This window comes from Salvia splendens, chromosome 2 (assembly GCF_004379255.2).
Source record: "Salvia splendens isolate huo1 chromosome 2, SspV2, whole genome shotgun sequence".
NCBI lineage: Eukaryota > Viridiplantae > Streptophyta > Magnoliopsida > Lamiales > Lamiaceae > Salvia > Salvia splendens.
This window is the reverse complement of record NC_056033.1, coordinates 34824799-34843734: the sequence shown is the minus strand read 5'-3', so window position 1 is coordinate 34843734 and position 18936 is coordinate 34824799. Positions and strand designations below refer to the sequence as shown.

At 35.2% G+C, this 18936-nt stretch overlaps 1 protein-coding gene and 1 long non-coding RNA gene across 2 annotated transcripts; both read left to right on the top strand.

Annotated features, from left to right (window-relative positions):
- Window positions 1-1087: 1087 nt before the first annotated feature.
- Window positions 1088-6905, top strand: LOC121792379 (inositol phosphorylceramide glucuronosyltransferase 1-like). The gene is made up of 10 exons (XM_042190297.1): window positions 1088-1420; window positions 1980-2100; window positions 2251-2436; window positions 2755-2918; window positions 4007-4114; window positions 4207-4344; window positions 4442-4549; window positions 5472-5754; window positions 5846-5969; window positions 6594-6905. The coding sequence occupies exons 1-10, from the start codon at window positions 1178-1180 to the stop codon at window positions 6739-6741; spliced, it is 1623 nt and encodes a 540-aa protein (XP_042046231.1). The 5' UTR covers window positions 1088-1177; the 3' UTR covers window positions 6742-6905.
- Window positions 6906-13938: 7033 nt separating this feature from the next.
- On the top strand, window positions 13939-15600 carry LOC121765273. The gene is made up of 2 exons (XR_006042806.1): window positions 13939-14317; window positions 15304-15600. It is a non-coding gene; the product is annotated as an uncharacterized LOC121765273 (long non-coding RNA).
- The last annotated feature ends 3336 nt before the right edge of the window (window positions 15601-18936 follow it).

The following is an 18936-nucleotide window of genomic DNA, read 5'->3' as shown; positions in this document are numbered from 1 at the left end:
TCGCGAGGATGTGGAGAGAGCGTTCGGGGTTCTCCAAGCGCGCTTCAACATTATCAAAGCCCCGGCTCGTACGTGGTTCATGGAGAGTATGGTCGACATCATGTATACGTGCATAATCTTGAACAACATGATTGTCGCCGACGAAGGACCCGAGGCGGGAAATTGGTTCGACCCAGAAACCCCCGGAAGCTCTACCGCAAGTAGTCCGCCTCGCAGTGGAGTGCATCCGTCTTTGCAAGATCGGTTGTCTATTCGGGCAATGACACGTGATTCTACCGCCCACGCCTAACTCAAAGATGATCTAATGGAGCACATTTGGATAAAATTTGGCAACTGGTAGACGAACATGATCTTTCTTCTACTTCTTTGCGCTTTGAGATTTTGAATTTAGAGAGAGTGAGCAGAAGAAATTAAATTATGTATTTTTAAATTTTTTAGGATTTTTAATTATGTTTTTTATTTTATTTTTTAAGAATTTTAAGTTGTAATTTTATTTTATTTAATGAGGTGTGTTTTTATTAATTGAATTTGTTGGAAATAAAAATAAAAAATGAAATTAAATGAATAGTTAAGGGATGAGATAAGAGTCGGATAAGAGATGCAGAGTTGTAGGTTCTGTTTCTTAGTTAAGAGATGGAGTGAAAAGTACAGTGGGCCCATGAATAGTTAAGGGATGAGACGGATAAGAGACAACAATGTAGATGGCCTGAGACGACAACTTAGCCCATGCCAATTGCCAACCTTCAAATAGTCCAGAGCCTTTCTCCTAGCGGAAAGGAGCTTAGACATTACTGAGGCAATGAGCTTATACATTATTGCATGAGGTGCTAAGTTCGAGCCCTCTTGACATCAGTTGTAATTTTCTCCTATCTATAGTATAGGAGTTTATCAGTTGTAATTTTCTCCTATCTATAATATAGGAGTTTATTTGTAATCGGTTGTAATTTCCTCATATCAATAGTATATGAGTTTATTTATAATTATTTATAATTTCCTCCCTTAGTTAATTTTTTTTTAAAAAAAATAAAAAATTGCCAACCTTAAAATATTATCATCATTATAATATCATCAAAATCGCTACATTTTTTTAGTAAAATATACTGATTTCAAATCGAGAGATATTCCCTCACTCCCAAAAATTTCTCAGATCTTCTTCATACTCTGCATCACTAATTCGATGTCAACTACGTGGAGATTAGGGTTTATTTGTTGGGTATTAATTGTATTGATATTGATTGGATTTGATGGAGCTTTGGGATCTCAGAATTCAGATGAAGCTTACGTCACGCTTCTCTACGGTGATGAATTCCTGCTCGGCGTCCGAGTCTTGGGGAAGTCGATTCGGGACACGGGTTCTACCAAAGATATGGTTGCTTTGGTCTCTGATGGAGTTTCCGACTATGCTAAAAAGCTGCTTCAGGTCTGTGTTTGATTACTAGATTCTACGATTCTTTTTTCTGGGTGACTTAGGAAGGTTTATATGTTCTGAATGATTGGGGGAAAAGACTGGAGCTTGTTGAATCGCTAATCTGATATGGTGGATTGGAATTTGATTCCTACAGCTTGGCTCAAAGTTGAACTTTTTGTGTTTTCCTTTCTTTCTCATTTAACAAAAAGAAGAAATTTTTATGTCGGGTAAAAGATTATCTCAAGTTAGTTATTTTAGTTCTCAGATACTTTCCTTACCTGGAGGCTGCAGTAAGAGAGGCAGACGACAGCTTCAGCGATGGTTTTTGTTATTTTTCTGAGCGTGTCATGCATGTATTAAAGCGTTATTCGTTTAATTGATCAAGCTCTAACATATGGTAATCTATAAATGTTTTCTTACATGCCATAAAAGCAAGGAGCTGGGATTCCTGATATTGAGTTTGTCTGTTGAGATAGTGGCTATCTAGCATTATCTTGAAGAAATAATGCTGTTGTGTAGTACTTTTCTTACTCTGGAGAATCTCATGTGTGGTTCCTTTTCGATCATGCAGGCTGATGGTTGGATTGTGAAAACAATTAGTTTACTGGAAAATCCCAATCAAATACGCCCAACAAGATTTTGGGGCGTCTATACGAAGCTTAAAATATTTGACATGACTGACTACAAAAAAGGTGATATTCTATCTGCAAGGTTGAGTAGAGTAGGTAGTGAAATTTTGGCTAACTCGCATAGTTAATGAACTAGCTGGAGTTACTGCTGTTGGGGTTGAATCTGATGCAATTGTTGTTAATCCTGTACATTTTCCTCTTACATTTTGGCAGTGGTGTACCTTGATGCTGATACAATCGTAGTGAAGAACATTGAAGATCTTTTCAAGTGTAATAAGTTTTGTGCCAACTTAAAGCATTCAGAAAGATTGAATTCTGGAGTGATGGTGGTTGAACCATCAGAAAAAGTATTCAAAGACATGTCGAGCAAAATAAACACAATGTACTCTTACACTGGAGGTATGACTCAATTATAATACACTTAATATATTATCTGATTTGCTCGTATTTGTTTTCCTGAAGAAGGGCCTTCGTAGTTTGTTTCTAGCATTTCCATGGTATGTTAGGTTAACCTTTTATTCTTCCCCATGATTGATTGAAATGGAACGTGATATGGCAGGCTATGCTTGTAGTTATTTCTGTGCATCCATATGAAAGAATGTTGAACTTTACCATATACCCCATATGGATTAATCTGACACCTTTTCGGTGTTTAGTTTGATGGTAATGTTTAACTCTGACATTTCCTACTAATTTGTCTCATCATTTACTGTGCAGGTGACCAAGGATTTCTGAACTCATATTTCCCCGACTTTGCCAATGCACGCCTATTTGATCCTCAGGCTTCTCCAGAGGAAATAAAGTCTAGACCCCTACCTCAAATGGAGAGACTTTCTACTCTATACAATGCAGATGTTGGCCTTTACATGCTTGCTAACAAGGTATCATTCTTTACCTCTTATAAGATGCATCTTATGCTTCCATACTGGACCATATCTCTCTGTCTCTCTCTCTTGCTTTTTTAATGTCTAAAACAGGGTTTGAAAACATTTAAATGCTATATATGCTTATAAACACAAGCTGCTGCTTGAGCCTTGCTTGAGGGGTGACTACTCTCTGAGTCATAGGTCTTTCATCTTTCTTTGTGTTTAAGTATTACGTTTCAATTTTCTCTTCTGGACACTAGAACGATGCATGACCTCTGTGTTACCCATTGCTGTTCCCTCCCCACACTCCAAGGAAGTACTCCCCCGTCCCCCATTTTTTGTCCACTTTCACTTTTTACCATAAATGGTAAGTAGGCCCCACATTCCACTAACTCATTTCACTCACATTTTATTATACAACTAATATATAAAAATGGGACCCACATTCCATTGACTTTTTCAACTCACTTTCTTTAAATTTCTTAAAACCCATGTCCAATACAAAGTGGACTAAAAATGGGGGACAGAGGGTGTATGACTTTTCTGTTTTGAGGGATGGATTGAGAGTTTATCTCAAGTTTAAATATTTATGCAGATTCTATAAAATTTGAAATATAGGTTTAATGGCAAGATGGATATTTATTTATAAGCAATGATTCTGTACTATTTTACAATCCCTACGACCTTTGGATTCAATCTATTTTACATTGAGGAAATAGAATTTGGAGATTATATTCTTTTGAAGTATTTTGATGATGGATAGGAGATTAAGGTTATTGGGTCTGAGAGTTAATTTTTATGAGTTCTTTGTGGTAATCTAGAATTCCACATATGGCTGAGGTATAATGTTGGGCATTATTTTGGGCATTTGCTACCTGACATTTGAGGACAGATAACTATGTATTTTGGACAAGTGCTGAGGGGACCCTAGAAGTGTATACCTAAGGAAGAGAAATAGTGTAATCAATGAATTTCTTGATCGAGAGCAGTAATATTGTTGCATGTATGGTTGGGTTTCGCCTGGAGTCTGGTTTCCTTGATGTCTCTTAAGTTGTTTAAAAGACTGAAACTTTTCATATTTTAACACGCGATCTTCTTTCCAGTGGATGGTAGATGAGAAAGAACTCCGTGTTATTCATTACACACTTGGTCCCCTTAAACCTTGGGACTGGTGGACTCATTGGCTTGTTAAACCTGTTGATGTCTGGCAGGTACTAATTCTGTTTCCCACTCGGTAAATCATAAATGGTTATCTCTGTTTTTGAGTGACCAGTGATGAGATATTTTTTGTTTGATACTGCAGAACGCTCGGGTAGAGCTTGAAGAAACTCTTCCAGGAACTGGAGGGGGTCAAAATCCGAATGAAGATCTTCTAGTCAAATTTCTTATTCTGCTTCCACTTGTATTCTTTGGTTTCTGTTATTACCACTCATCCTCACAGGTTAGCAACTGTGATTTTCTTCCTTTTGTACAGATCTTCTTTATCAGAACTATTATGGCTGACATTTTAAGTTTGCAACTCTAATATATTACTGCAGACACGACCACTGATTGATCATCTCAGAAACCTGTACTATAAGTTAAGATCTGGAGGTGTAATTGGTTACTCTTCTGTCACTGCCGCCACCATCAGCTCAAATCAACAGGTATGCTGTGGTCGCCACCTTTTTTGAGTAATTATTAATTGCTTATGAATGATTTTTTTCTTTGGATTAGAAAAAAAATGTTGGATACTGAATGTGTTGTTATCATATTTTCGTCCTATTTCTGTTGTGAAAAACACGTCACGTATAGGAAAAGAAAAATAAATGCATAGTGGACCATCAAAATTACTGTGAATTGTTGGTCCTATCTTTTTCTCAAGTAAATCTGGATTGGGAGAATTTCAATAGCATATTCAGACTGAGCTCCAATCTCTTGACTGTGGGGGTTTAGAGTAGGTTCTTAAGCAAGTTCTATTTTTAACTATTCAATTAATGAATTGTTTTTATTTATTTAAGCTTTTTATATATTATTAATTATTAATTTGATTACTATAGTAGTATTATTTAGGCTATTCTATTGATGTTGAGGTGAGTAGGAGTTTCCTCAATTCTTTCTCCATTTCTATTGTTTTCTTTTTGGGTTGGGGGAGGCTTGAGGTCTTCCCAAATCCCAGACACTGAAAGTGGGAATATATTCTACAAATTCACAATTACTGCCCCAAGGCCATATCTTTTCGAGATAGGAGGCTAAATAAAGTTCTTAAAACAGGCTATGGAGGTGGAGACCGTGGAGCTACATTATCATCCATGATTGGAAAATGAAATTTTTATGGATCATATTTCTCCATCAAACTCAGTCAAGATTTATATCCTCCGTTATACAAATAAAAATGTAAAGAAGTGAAAAACTACAAGAGGAATACATATAGAATGCATAATTTGTTACAGTTATCTACATGATCCATGCTGTCGGTTGTATGCGTTTCATGTTAGTCTAATTCTCGTATTGCTTTTAAGCATGATATTCAACCTTTTAACTTTCAACGATCTGATATGTTTTGTATGATAATATATGGAAACACAGATTCCTAATGCAGCTCTGGGCAAAATTCCTACTTTTCTGGGTGCAATCTCGGTGGTTGTTTGCTTTATGGCTGCTCTAGTTTCCCTTGCACTTTCTTTTTCGATTGTGCCTCAACAAGTTATGCCATGGACTGGTTTGCTCCTTGTGTATGAATGGACATTCACAATATTCTTCTTATTGTTCGGAAGCTATCTATACATGATCCGTCAATGGGGAAAGCATGTGGCCCGTCAATCATCTTTCCTTTCACATCCTGAATCTTCAGATTATGATTCTGGAAAAGGTATATTTTACTTCAGGAAGATTATTATAGTCGATCCTGTTTGCATCTTGCATCTTCAGATTATAATAGATAATGTTTGGTTTCGTATTAGGTCATGTGCGACAATTGTCATCATGCGATGTTTCTACTTGGTATTATGGGTTAGGGATGGCATCTCTTGCCCTGGCAATTCCTCTGCTACCTTGTTTCCTTGGAATTACTGCTCTATTTATGAGGTATTATATTGTCTCCCCACGCTCATTTTAGATATATTTTCACTATTCTAACCAAATACTTCTGAAGAAAAAGAGTATCCGTGCAAATTCACAATATTGGGAAAAACTTTTTTTTTGGAATTTGTAGATAAAATATAGATCACTGTGTATATCTTGGTGGATGGACTATGGAGGGAACAGTCAGAAAATTTCTAACATATATCCCATAAAACAGTGACTAGTAAAGATGGATGACACCGTTTTTTCATTATGGATGAATTATGCAGTTGGTAATAATAATTGTGGGATATAGCCTTAGGCTATATACATCTTAAAGGCAACAAAAAGAAATGCATAAATAAACAGTCCATTTCCGTAGAAGTGTTGTTGAAGGAAGTTCACAAACTCGATCTGTTTCCTTTATTCACAAGACTAGCTATCACTATCCCTGCTGGACTAACCAAACTAGGATTACATGCAAGACAGTGCTGTGGCTTGTGATTATAGTCTATTCAGCTTGTGTTGAAATTTGGAAAACACTTGAGATATTTTCAGTAGTTTGATGGAACCTACTATTGCATGTTTTCCAAGTGAAGGGTGAGAGTATTCTTCATTTTGTAATAGATGCGTGCATACCTTGTACAGGTTAGGTTTGATGGTAGCAGTAGGCATTGTGTTGGCATCGTTTATGACGTGTGCTTCACAGCACCTTTCAATGAGAGCATTTCTCAGGGGCATTGAAGACAGGGGGGATTCACCCAGGACCACCCAGAATTTTTGTTCTATCTGCTAGTCCGCCCCACTAATTTTGTTGTAAGCTAATTAGCAACAACTAGCTAATATTATTCTTCTTCTTCTTCTATATTTATGTGTTTATCATCTGTAATTTATGGCTAAAACATTCTTTCAGTTGTATATTGCACAACTTTTTATTGGAGAATTAATTACCTTTGACAAGGATTGTAGCTTCACATGAGACGTATTACCATACTATGTAGTGCCTCGTATTGTATCATGATGGTATCAATCGTGTCTGGTATGATAAACACGCTGCCTGCGTTGTGCTGTGATATGAATATTGAAATATTTATGTATTTAGCAGTTTTGGGTTTGTAGTTGTCACTTGTCATATCTAATTTTGTTTGTGGATAGCTAGCTGTACATGATATTGTGTTTTGCAAATATTATTTTTGTTTTGTGAATTCATTACTAGGTTGACATAAATGTACTATTGTATCTTGCATTGTTTGCTGAAGAGTTCAAGAACCTAGTTAGCTTAGGGAAGATGTCGTAATATCTACTCAAATAAATGTACTACTGTTTTCTTTCTCTTGTTCGACACAAGTTATGAAAAAAAAAAAAGAAAAAAAAAAAGAAAAAAAAAAGTGCCTGAAATTCGGACTGAGAATCGTACTTTATCCTTAACTCAACAAGTGTCGAGTAGATAAGAATATATTTTTATTTGATTGTGGTGACAGCACACCTAGTTTGTCTCCTTAGTTTATCCAAAATCGAATCATCACTTTTGGACTAAAAAGTTTTGTGCGATTGATTAATTTATTTTTGAATAATCTTTAGGTTCTGAATTCTTGATTGATATGGGACTATTGTAGGTTTTGTTTTTTCGCAATGGTAGTTACATTTGTTTATTTTCATTCTATTTGGTAAGTACATGATATGATGGTAGTTACATTTGTTTATTTTCATTCTATTTGTTTTTTTGAATAATCTGAATTCTTGATTGATATGGGACTATTGATATGATGCATGCTAAAGTTGTTCGTATAGGAAAAAAAAAATATATGGAGAAATAAATAAATACAGGTAGCTAAAGCTGAGGAATCATTTTAATATAAGAAAATGTACAAGATATGATTCTTCAAGCTAACATTATACTGTACTGCGTTTATACTAATAATATTTGAGAGCTACAAGAAACAGATACTCCACAATAATTTAACGAAATGCCGTCACGTTTTATAGGGTCACTGTCAGTATCAATATTTTTTTTATCAAATAATCATAGTACTACATAATATAAAAAGGGGCAGTAAAATATGAATGATTATAAAATACTAGGAGTAGTATATACTCCATTAGGAAAAAAAAAAGAGTTAAGACAATTGTCATATATCATAACATGTGGCTTATTTTGAAAGTTCGCCGCAATATTTGTAATGTTTGAATAATATCATCACCTTAATTCGTATTCGTATCAAATCCAACATCATTTCTTTCTTTCTTTTTGCCAAAACTTATCAATATGTACCATTGAATCAACATCATTTTTCTCCAGAATAAGTATATTTTTTAACGTTGAAAATTTGATTGTATTGAATTTACTACAAATAAAAAGGGAGATAATCCCACATCAACCCTTTCGATCATATGGCTTAAGATCGATCATATGATACATACCGGTTATATCAAGTTTTGAATGTTAACCATCTCAAACGCAATTAAATGATCTAGATTTTTAATAAAATGAACATTTCATATTTTATACTACTATCATACAATTTGGACTAAATAATATTTCGTATATATATAAGATGTTAGTGGGATTGTGGGAATGCGTAGTGGCCGAGGAATACATTATGTGTTTGGTAACGTATAGTTACATTACAGCTAAGACAAACATTAAGTTTTGTCTTTGTGTATTGTTGATTGTTTAATAATTACCCTTTTTAATTGCAAACCATGGGCGTTGCGACGTTTTGTGCGCACAATAAATCTATTAATTAATAGTATATACTGTTGCTAACTTTTCTTAAATTGCTAACTCATCAACGTAGTGCATTAAAATTATCAACACGATGATAATGAAATGTCAACATAAACTTAAATTGATATTTTAATACATTGTATTGACATTAATATTTAAATGTCAACACAGTTTATTAAATGTTAACACAAATATGTGTTCACATTTTAATGTGATCATGCTGATAATTTTTAATACACTATATTGATGAGTTAATAAGTTAGCCATTTAAAAAAAATTAGCATTATTATAACGCACCCCAACTATGAAACTAAATATAAAAATAAATTTGTACTACGACGCTATATGATTCTTAAGTGATCATCAAATCAATATATATGCTCGATAGTAGACTAGTAGTATATTGTATTTTGGTGTTATTGTCACAATAATTTGTTAACATTTTTTTGCCGTCATGTTCATATTTGCCAAATTCGTAGACAGACATAATGAACATATATTAAAAAAAATGGAACCAAAATGATATTTGTATCTACATGCATGTGCAACTTTATTATAAAGTACTGTAGTAATTATGTAAATCATAAATTATAATCAAAATATTAAATTATAAAATTTTAATTATTTACAAATTTTTTATGTATAAAACGATATCTTTTGTTGATTACTAAAATTTGTTTCATTAGGATAAATATTTTTTTCTTATACTGTACTACTATAAATTAAATAACATCATTTTGTCCGTTCACGGACCTCGTTTCGTACACAAATAATGTAATTCAGAAATTTGAAACTTAATTTAATAGTTTATACTTAAACTTTGTGGCATTTAAATAAATAATTATCCAGTATTGGAATATATAATCGTACGTCCATACGAGTCTTCAATACAATATTTTATGAATTTAAATTAGTTAGATAGGGGTGTAATCTGTTGTTAACTTTTCTTAAGTCGCTAACTTTTTAACTCATCAATGCAATATATTAAAAATGTCAATACGATGATATTGAAATGTCAACACAAACTTAAGTTGATATTTTAATACATTATGTTGACATTGATATTTAAATGTCAACACAGCTTATTAAAATGTCAATATAAATATGTGTTAACATTTTAATGTGACTGTGTTGACTTTTTTAATAGATTTTATTAATGAGTTACTAAGTTAACAATTTAAGAAAAATTACTATATTAAATAACTAGATATAGCAATAGTTAAATTAGGGTACCTATTTCGTAGACCTCATATGACACGTGTTCTGAGCTCGTCCTCACGTTCGTACGGACAACCGCTAACTACCAGATACGGTGGTATCAATGATTAAGGCATGTTTGGAGTTCGTAATCATAATTGAAATATACTAAGACCATCCACAACGCGTCTCGCGCCGGGCTCGCGTCTCGTCTCGGAGAGACGAGACCCCCGCGAGACGCATTGCAGCGGCCATCTCGTCTCCAGCTCGCGACCGGCTCGTCGCGTAGCTCGTCTCGGAGAGACACGAGACGAGCTGTCTCGCCACGCGCCCGAGACACGTGGCACGTCCCCATGCGTGCGTGACGCCCACTCGCTGGCCCGCGAGTGGGCGTCGTCACTGATGACGCAATAATTCATTTTTTTTTTAAAAAAATCGATTTTAATAAAAAAAAATTTTTTTTTTTTCAAACGGTAATATTACCGTTAAATATTTATTTTCATTTTTAAATTTTTAATTTTTTTACTCTATAAATAATTCTATTCCATACTCATTTCAAACACAAACACACATCTATTCCTCTCAAATCCTCTCTATCACTCCAATTTCCATCTTCAATCAACTCAAACAAATGGATCCTTTTGAGCAAATGCGTCAATTAATGGAACAATCACTCGAAGAAGATCGACGACGAGAGGCGGAGGAAGCCGCACCACCCCCACGACGCTCCCGGAAGTACATCAATCGGAACCGGGAGGAAGCCGCCGCACGGTTAGTACGCGACTACTTCTGCGATAACCCGATTTGGGGAGATACCTATTTCCGTCGCCGTTTCCGCATGCGGAAACCGCTATTTCTCCACATAGCGAATACTTTGGCGGCCAGGGAGGAGTTCTTCCGAGAAGGGTTCGACGCGGTCGGTCGTCCCAGCCACACGACGCTGCAGAAATGTACTGCAGCCATCCGGCAGCTTGCGACTGGACAAACGGCCGACATATTCGACGAATACCTGCACATCGGAGACAGTACTGGGCGCTTGTGCTTGCTCAACTTCTGCAGAGGCGTCCGGGCAGCCTTCAGTGACGAATTTCTCCGGAGGCCAACCACGGAGGATTGTCAGTTCCTCCTCAACCTGCACGAACAAGTGCACGGATTCCCCGGGATGCTTGGCAGTGTCGATTGCATGCACTGGCAATGGAAGAATTGCCCGGTGGCTTGGAGGGGTTCCTACACGAGCGGCCACAAAGGCACCCACCCAACCGTTGTACTCGAGGCCATTGCCGACTACCGACTTTGGATCTGGCACGCGTACTTCGGGGTCCCTGGCTCGAACAACGACGTAAACGTGCTCCAACAGTCCGACCTCTTTACCGAAGTTTTGGATGGTAAAGCGCCGGCCATCAACTTCGTCGCCAACAACCGACGGTATAAAATGGGGTACTATCTCGCCGACGGCATCTACCCGAAGTGGCCGACCTTCGTGAAGACGTGCGGCAGGCCAGCGAACCCAAAGCAGGCTCTTTTTGCGCAGAAGCAGGAGGCTGCGCGCAAGGATGTGGAGAGGGCGTTCGGGGTTCTCCAAGCGCTCTTCAACATCATCAAAGCCCCGGCTCGTTCGTGGTTCATGGAGAGCATGGTCGACATCATGTATACGTGCATAATCTTGCACAACATGATTGTCCGAGACGAAGGACCCGATGCCGGAAATTGGTTCGACCCCGAATCCCCTGGAAGCTCAACTGCAAGTAGTCCGCCGCGAAGTGGAGCGCATCCATCTATACAAGAACGGTTGGCTATTCGGGCAAGGACACGCGACTCTAGCGCCCACACCCAACTCCAAGAGGATCTAATTGAGCACATTTGGGAAAACTTTGGCGGAGAATATTAAATTATGTCATTTTTATTTTTTTAGAATTTTAATTATGTCTTCGCTTTTTTAATGTTAAGTTGTAATATTGTTTTAATTTTAATAAAGTGTGTTTGTTTAAATTGAATTGGGTTTTAAAAAAAATTATAAATTAAATTGAATGAATAGTAATTAAGAGACGGTATAGAGACGGTTAAGAGACGGAGCGTTGCAGCCTCCGTCTCTTAGTTAAGAGATGGAGGAAAAAAGGACAGTGGGGCCCTCAAATAGTGCTCAAATAGTAGTTAAGAGACGGTTTAAGAGACGGTATAGAGACAGCGTTGTGGATGGCCTAAGTCTCAGTGACCACATTGTTAAATGACAAAAAGATTTAGATGGAGTAACTAAGTGTGATAAAATTTAGTGAAATTGTATGTATATTTTAATTAAAAGAGGGAAGAGATAAATTTATTTTTGAATATGATAAATGGAATAAACTAAAAGGAAAATATGATTATCTTGAATATATAGGACTGAGGGATGAGTATAAGATTTTAAAATGAAAAAAATGTTTTTATCATTGGTCTCAGGTAAAATATTTTATTCATCCGACTGTATGTGATTTTGCCTAGTGTCTTCCAGGTTGTTTTTCATTTTTTGGCCATATATATAAGTGTGTGAATTCGAAGATAATAATTGTGTATTTTTAGATAAATACCCATTTATTTTTCTAACCTGAAAGCTGTATTCAAGAGTACATTAATACATGCATGATTTATTTGTGTAGTGTAAACATTTGTATGTACTTCATGGGATTTCACCTTTTCACTATTTTAATGTAAATATGCATAGTATTTTGTTATTCTTAATTTTAATTCACACTCTATCTACATTGTTTAAATTCATACACGATTTATAAAATTATAAATTTGTTTAAACTTTAAAGTGTAAGATTTTCTTAAAATAAACTCTTTCATAAAAAAATAAAATGAAAATGTTTCCATCCACTTCCTAGAATATTATTCCTGGCTATTTGTTCCAGCAATGAAATTCATGAATAAATTAAGATACAATATCAGTGGTATTATTCCTCACTTATATATAAATGAGTGATAGAAATTGAATCTCAAATCCCGTCCATCATAATCTTAATTAAAGGTCCGATTTCCATCCTGAGATTAGGCGCATCTTATCTCAAAAATGTAACATCGAATCTACTAGGAAGTAAAGTGATACTGATTATAATAAAGAAATATTGTTAGTGACGAGTCTTTAATAAGTTGTCGCAAAACATTCATAAATCTTACTATTATTCTTGTTTTTTTGATACACTATAGATTATTCTAATAAAAACACAAGCCTAATTTGTACATATATGCCCATTTTTTCCACGTGTTGTTTTACTCTGATGTATAGTATTATCGATCAACGATTACATAAATAAAATACTATCCCCTAGAAAATCAATTATTGAAGGCAAATGGTTAATCAGACTGACGTCAGCTATATTTATAATTAAAAAACAAAATTCATGATTCCTTTCACAAAAAGTGGTAATCGGAAATATTTAAAATTTTATTTTTTTCATAATTCTTTTTAACAAAAATTGGTAATTAATCAAATAAAATCAAGAGTGACACTGCAAGCTTGTTGCTTAGATCATGGATTAAAAGTTAGTGTATGAATTTGCTCATCCAAATAGAATTTATCATTGATAACGTGAACGATATATGAAAAGTTGGATCAAAGGTAAAATGCATGAGTACTTAGCTAAATGCTAGCTGCTTAGGGCTTTTGTCAAGGAATAGTACTTACATTTTTACACTTTTTTTTATACATTTCACTTTAAAATTAGCAGCAGATGCACACCCAAGTTTCTCTCGTCAAAAATAAATTAGAAAAATTATTCTTTAAACATTTCAAATACACAAAATACCATAGATTATATAGTCTCGCTAAAACAAATTCTTTCCGCCCCTGCCTAACTCCTGTAATTATGAGCAATTTTTTTTTACCTACAATAGTTGTTTTTCTTACTCCCAATTTGTTACTTCCATAGTAGTAGAGTCTACAATGCTTTCTTCAAATCTATCATAATCCTTGATTTTTCAATAATAAAAGATACTCCTATAAGGACACACTATGGTGCCACCTTAATTAAAGTGACAACATAACACTATTTATAGCCATCCGATCTCCTAATTAGATGGTTGAGATTGATTTGTAGAATTAGAGCACGGATTGCTTGGTTAGTAACATATTATTGCTTATAATCCCGGTAAATTTGGACGCTGATTCATGATATTTTTCTCCCACTCCGCAATAACTCTCTCCCACTAACTTGAAAACCGAATCACCATTCTCTCTCCTGCAATCGACCTTTCTCTCTTTCCCTCTTTTATTCAATTACCGATTTTCATTCCTAATTCACAATAAACCCATTCCTAATTTACAATAAACCCTTGGTCGCTGCTTGTTTCAGGGTAACAATGGCGCTTTCTGCTAGGCATCTCGCGCCGAAGCTCTGAAGTTCGCCACGTTGGGCAAGTCATCGCTGGTTGTTTGTCATCCGACGCTTCGGCCTCCGCTCGAGAGCTTTGGGTCTGATTTCTGATTAATTATTGCTTAGTCTGACTTATTGGTTGTTTAGATTCTATTCCTTATTGATAATTGTTCTATTGCTTATTTTTTAATTGCTTAGTGCTTATAGCTACATCACGTTGCCTTAAGCAATCCTAAATTTCCAATTCACCACCATATTGCTTCTGTTGATTTGTTGTTGCTTATATTGCGTCGTTAATTGCTAATTGCCTACACGGGATGTTGTTGCTTTGCACAATAATGTAGATTTTTAATTGATTATTGCTTAGTCTGACTGTGTAGTGCTTATTTAGGTTTTATTGCTTATTAATTATTGTTTTATTGCTTATTTTCGGACTGCTTATTGCTTATTGTATATTTTGATTGGTTATTGCTTCTATTGCGTCGTTAGTTGCTAACTGGCAGAACGGGTTGTTGTTGCTTTGCATAATAATGTGTTTGTAATTACTTATTTGTACCTAATATTTGCTTTGTTTGTGGTGGCTCCATTTAAGATCTATAATTGATGACTTCCTGGAATGCATTGTATGACTTGGTGCTTGCTTGTTATGTCTTTGAAATTGCTTGATAAAGGGATTGATATTTATTATGGTTGCTACATTTAAAACTTATTCTTCTTGGCTTAGATTCCCATGCTGCGAATCTGGTTAGGTGTGGTTTGCTATCGGACATATGTTCTTTTTTTAAATACGAGATGATGTTTGGTGTGGTTCCTAGAAACCAATGACGCTTGATTGAGCCTTAGTAATTGCTTGGTTCTATTATATTGTTGGCTTGGTTGGAAACTGATTTTTTTTGCTTACTAATTACTGGAAATTTGCTTGTTCACAAGATATTATCTGTTTAGAATAATGTCGTTTGTGTGCGTAATAATGGATGGGTCATTGTTTGTTTCTGCCATATGAGTTGCTTGCTTAATATGTGTTTTGTAAATGCTCAAAAGAAGTTTTAGTTTTGTTTGTATTTATTTTGGTCATGCAATGCAGGACGCAATTATACAATGCTGAGAAAGAGGAATACAACCGGAGAGCCTGAGATAGAAGAGGAATGCGAAAGACAATTTGCATAAGCTCGAAGTCGGTCAGAAAATGAGGGTTGATCAGGGAACAATTCTGATAAAGACAAATAACTTTGAATGGTGAATGATATTGTTTGAATGTTGAAAAGATGGCAGCAGAGTACCCCAAACTTTGAATGGTGAATGCTATTGTTTTAGAAAAATGACAATAACTTTGTTTGTTTTGTTTTGTTAGGAATATTGGTTTGTTTTGGTGGTTTTAGAATTTCTTTTGTGTTTTTTGCATAATGACATGCATAGAAAAATACGTTAGAACACTGTAATATAGGCAAGTAAAATAAACTACTGATTTGCAAACCAAGCAAATTCTAAAACATAGACAATAAAAAATAAACTTTTAAAATCAAGCAAGTTGCGATACAAATCCAATGTTGATTATGAAAGTACATCAAGGACTAGTCGAATTCAATTAATTATAAATTGACATGTTATATATGATATGCAATTTAAAAAGAAGAACCAAGCATTAAAATAAATGTTACCAAGCAAGATGATATAAGAAATATGTAACAACTTCTTCTAATAAAAGTAATCTCTCGAACAAATTTCCTTAATCACAAAGCAAGATGAAGCAAAGCCGTATTAAACCAAATTAATGGCTAGTCGATTTGTATTGATAGTGTGTAAAAGAACATTAGTAAAAACAATATAGTATATATTGACATGCAATATGTGATCAATCATTTTGAACATTATTGACGAATCCGGAATACATGCCACTGATAAGCAATTTTAAACTAGGAATCAAGTAATGATAAACATCTAACCAAACACGCTGATATTCTACGTCCGAAGTTAAATAAGAAAGCAAAAAACTAATGTAATAATCAATCTATCATAATGATATGCAACTGCGGATTCAGTGGCCAGCAATAAAAATAAAGTATAGAAGATTGGGTTCCACGTTTCCGTGTGTCGAAACCAGCTTCACGAGCATAAGCGTTGTAGAAAGCAATTCCGTCGTCCAAGCTATTGAATTTCTTGCCAATGAATTGTTTTACTTTGTCAGGGCAGTCGGGCACACAAGTAACTGCATATGATATAGAATAAGCAATTTCTAAAGAAGAGTAAAGCAATACAAGGTACTAAATCAAGCAAACATGCGATTCAAAATCAGTGTTAAATAAAAGCACAACAAGCACTTCCATGCAAGCACAGAAGCAATACAATATTTAAAGCGATGGAATTGGTCGTCGATTATTAATTTGAGACAACAACTAAAGATATTTTAACAATTAACATATGCAATTTCAGCCCAATACGTAAGCAACATAACATATTTAACCAAATAATCTGACTTACGAATTTGTATGGTGTAATAGAACAGCTCTTTTACGAATTCAACTAGGAAGATACAAATATGAACTCCCTGAGATTTAATCACAAATTCAAAAACTTCATTTACGAATTCAATTAGAAAGATACAAATTCGGTAGTTCACATATCAAATTCGTGAAATTGATTTAACATATCAAAATTTATAACTACACGATTACATAAAATTGAATCACATATTGAAAACCAACAAACTGTAACCACACAATTACACGATTAGAATTGCTTCTTACCGTCTACAAAATCAGTGAAATGGATGTCATCGGGAACATCATTCTCCATGGATTGACTACTGACTTTAGATTGAAGGAAGAATTACAGAGAACAAAATGAAAATAGCACTGGAGATTAAAAGATTTGCAGAGACTGAAAATACCGATTGCGGTTTTTTGCTAAAGATTTGATAAGACTAATGTCAAAAATAGAAGAAAGAGAGAAAGAGGAAAGACCGTGATTTACTTTTAGAGAGAAACGGCTGGAATTGAGATTTCCCGTTATAGCCTTTCGCATTTTTTAATTCATTTTAAAAAAAATCGCATCTCCGCCAAAATTTAACAGCTCAGATTGGTGGCATGGTGTTACCCAAAATAGCGTTGTCATTTTAGCACTATATACTAAATTTTCAGTTGCATATCGAAGCAGGTTTCATGCATCAGAAACGTGTATAACAAATAGTATACATGTGTCTTCTACTCTTCTTCTTGGATTCACTTTCAGTAACAATATTCGGCATGCAGCATGCCATATCACGTTCCTGGCACTCAAAATTTGCTTTCATAAATCAAATTGAAATAAAGAAATAATATAAAAGTACAATTACTTTTATAAATTTTATAGAACTTGCGATGATTAATAATAAGCAAAAACAAGATAGAAAGTTTAGGTGAGCCTTTTCGTTTTACATCCACACGTCCTAAGAGTAAAATGGAATTGGATGTTAATGAACTTTTCTCCGCAAATAGCAACACCAGAATTGAAAATGTGGCAAATTTTGATTGGGGTGTTCTGCTTTTATTTCAATTTTGTATTTTGATAAGCTTCAAAATAATAATTGAGTTTGAGAGCATTAGCAATGGGGCGCTCTTAGGAGCGGCCTAAGGCGCGCCTTATGCACCGCCACGTCATCATTTTTATCCTCCTACCCTCCCACCTGCAATGGGGCGCCCTAAGGTGCGCCCTATGCATTTTTTTATTTGAATATTTAAATAACTACAAAAATTGGGAAAAAACTTCATTTCATTTATAAAAATTAATACATTACAATACGAATTAAAAAAACGCAAACTCAGCGACGGCGGTTACGTGCCCACACCTCTTCAATCATGTCGTTCATGAGCTGAGCATGGTCTTGTTGGTTGCGCATTGAGGCCTGTCTAGATAGAACCTCATTGAAGCTCGTCGGTAATCCTCTAGCGGTGGGCGTGGTTCATTTTGGTATGTAAGAGATGTTATGGAGTTGGGGCATAACTGGACAACTAATGAAGTGTTCAGGGACTGATGTGTAATAGCTCAGGGTCTAATATGCAAATTCTTGTAATTTCTGTTTGAATTTTCCCTTCAAAACTTTGTATATAGAATGAGAGGAATTAGTTAGAGTCTCGGGCTTCAGTGATCAAGCTGTGTAACTAACAAAAGTAAAAGAGAGTTCTTCATCTTGAGTTAGTTGGAATTCTTCCAGAGATTCAATAAAAGTTCTTCACCGTTTCTCCTTGAGTTCATAAATTCTTGGTTACTCATTTTCAATCAGCATTGCGTGTGTTGTTCTTATTCGTTCAAGTATTGATCTTGATTGTGCTCGAGATCTGAAATTGATAGCGTTGAGCTGCTGTTTACAAATTGGCGCCGTCTATGGGAACGAGAGAAGACGACGCATTCAAGTATGCCTACCGCAAAATTCGATGTTGAGCGTTTCACCGGCGAAAATGATTTTGGCCTTTGGAGATTGAAAATGAAAGCTGTTCTGATGCAGCAAGGTGTCTGGGATTATGTCAAATCCAAGATGGACAAGAAGGAACTTCAGGGGGTGGATGCGGGGAAAGCGCAAGAGCTGGAATATAAGGCTTATAGCTCAATCGTATTATGCCTCAGTGATAGGGTTTTGAGGGAAGTCCAGAAAGAAGATGATGCCGCAGGAGTATGGGAAAAATTGGAGAAAATCTACATGGAGAAGTCGATCTCCAATAGGTTGCATCTCAAGCAAAGATTG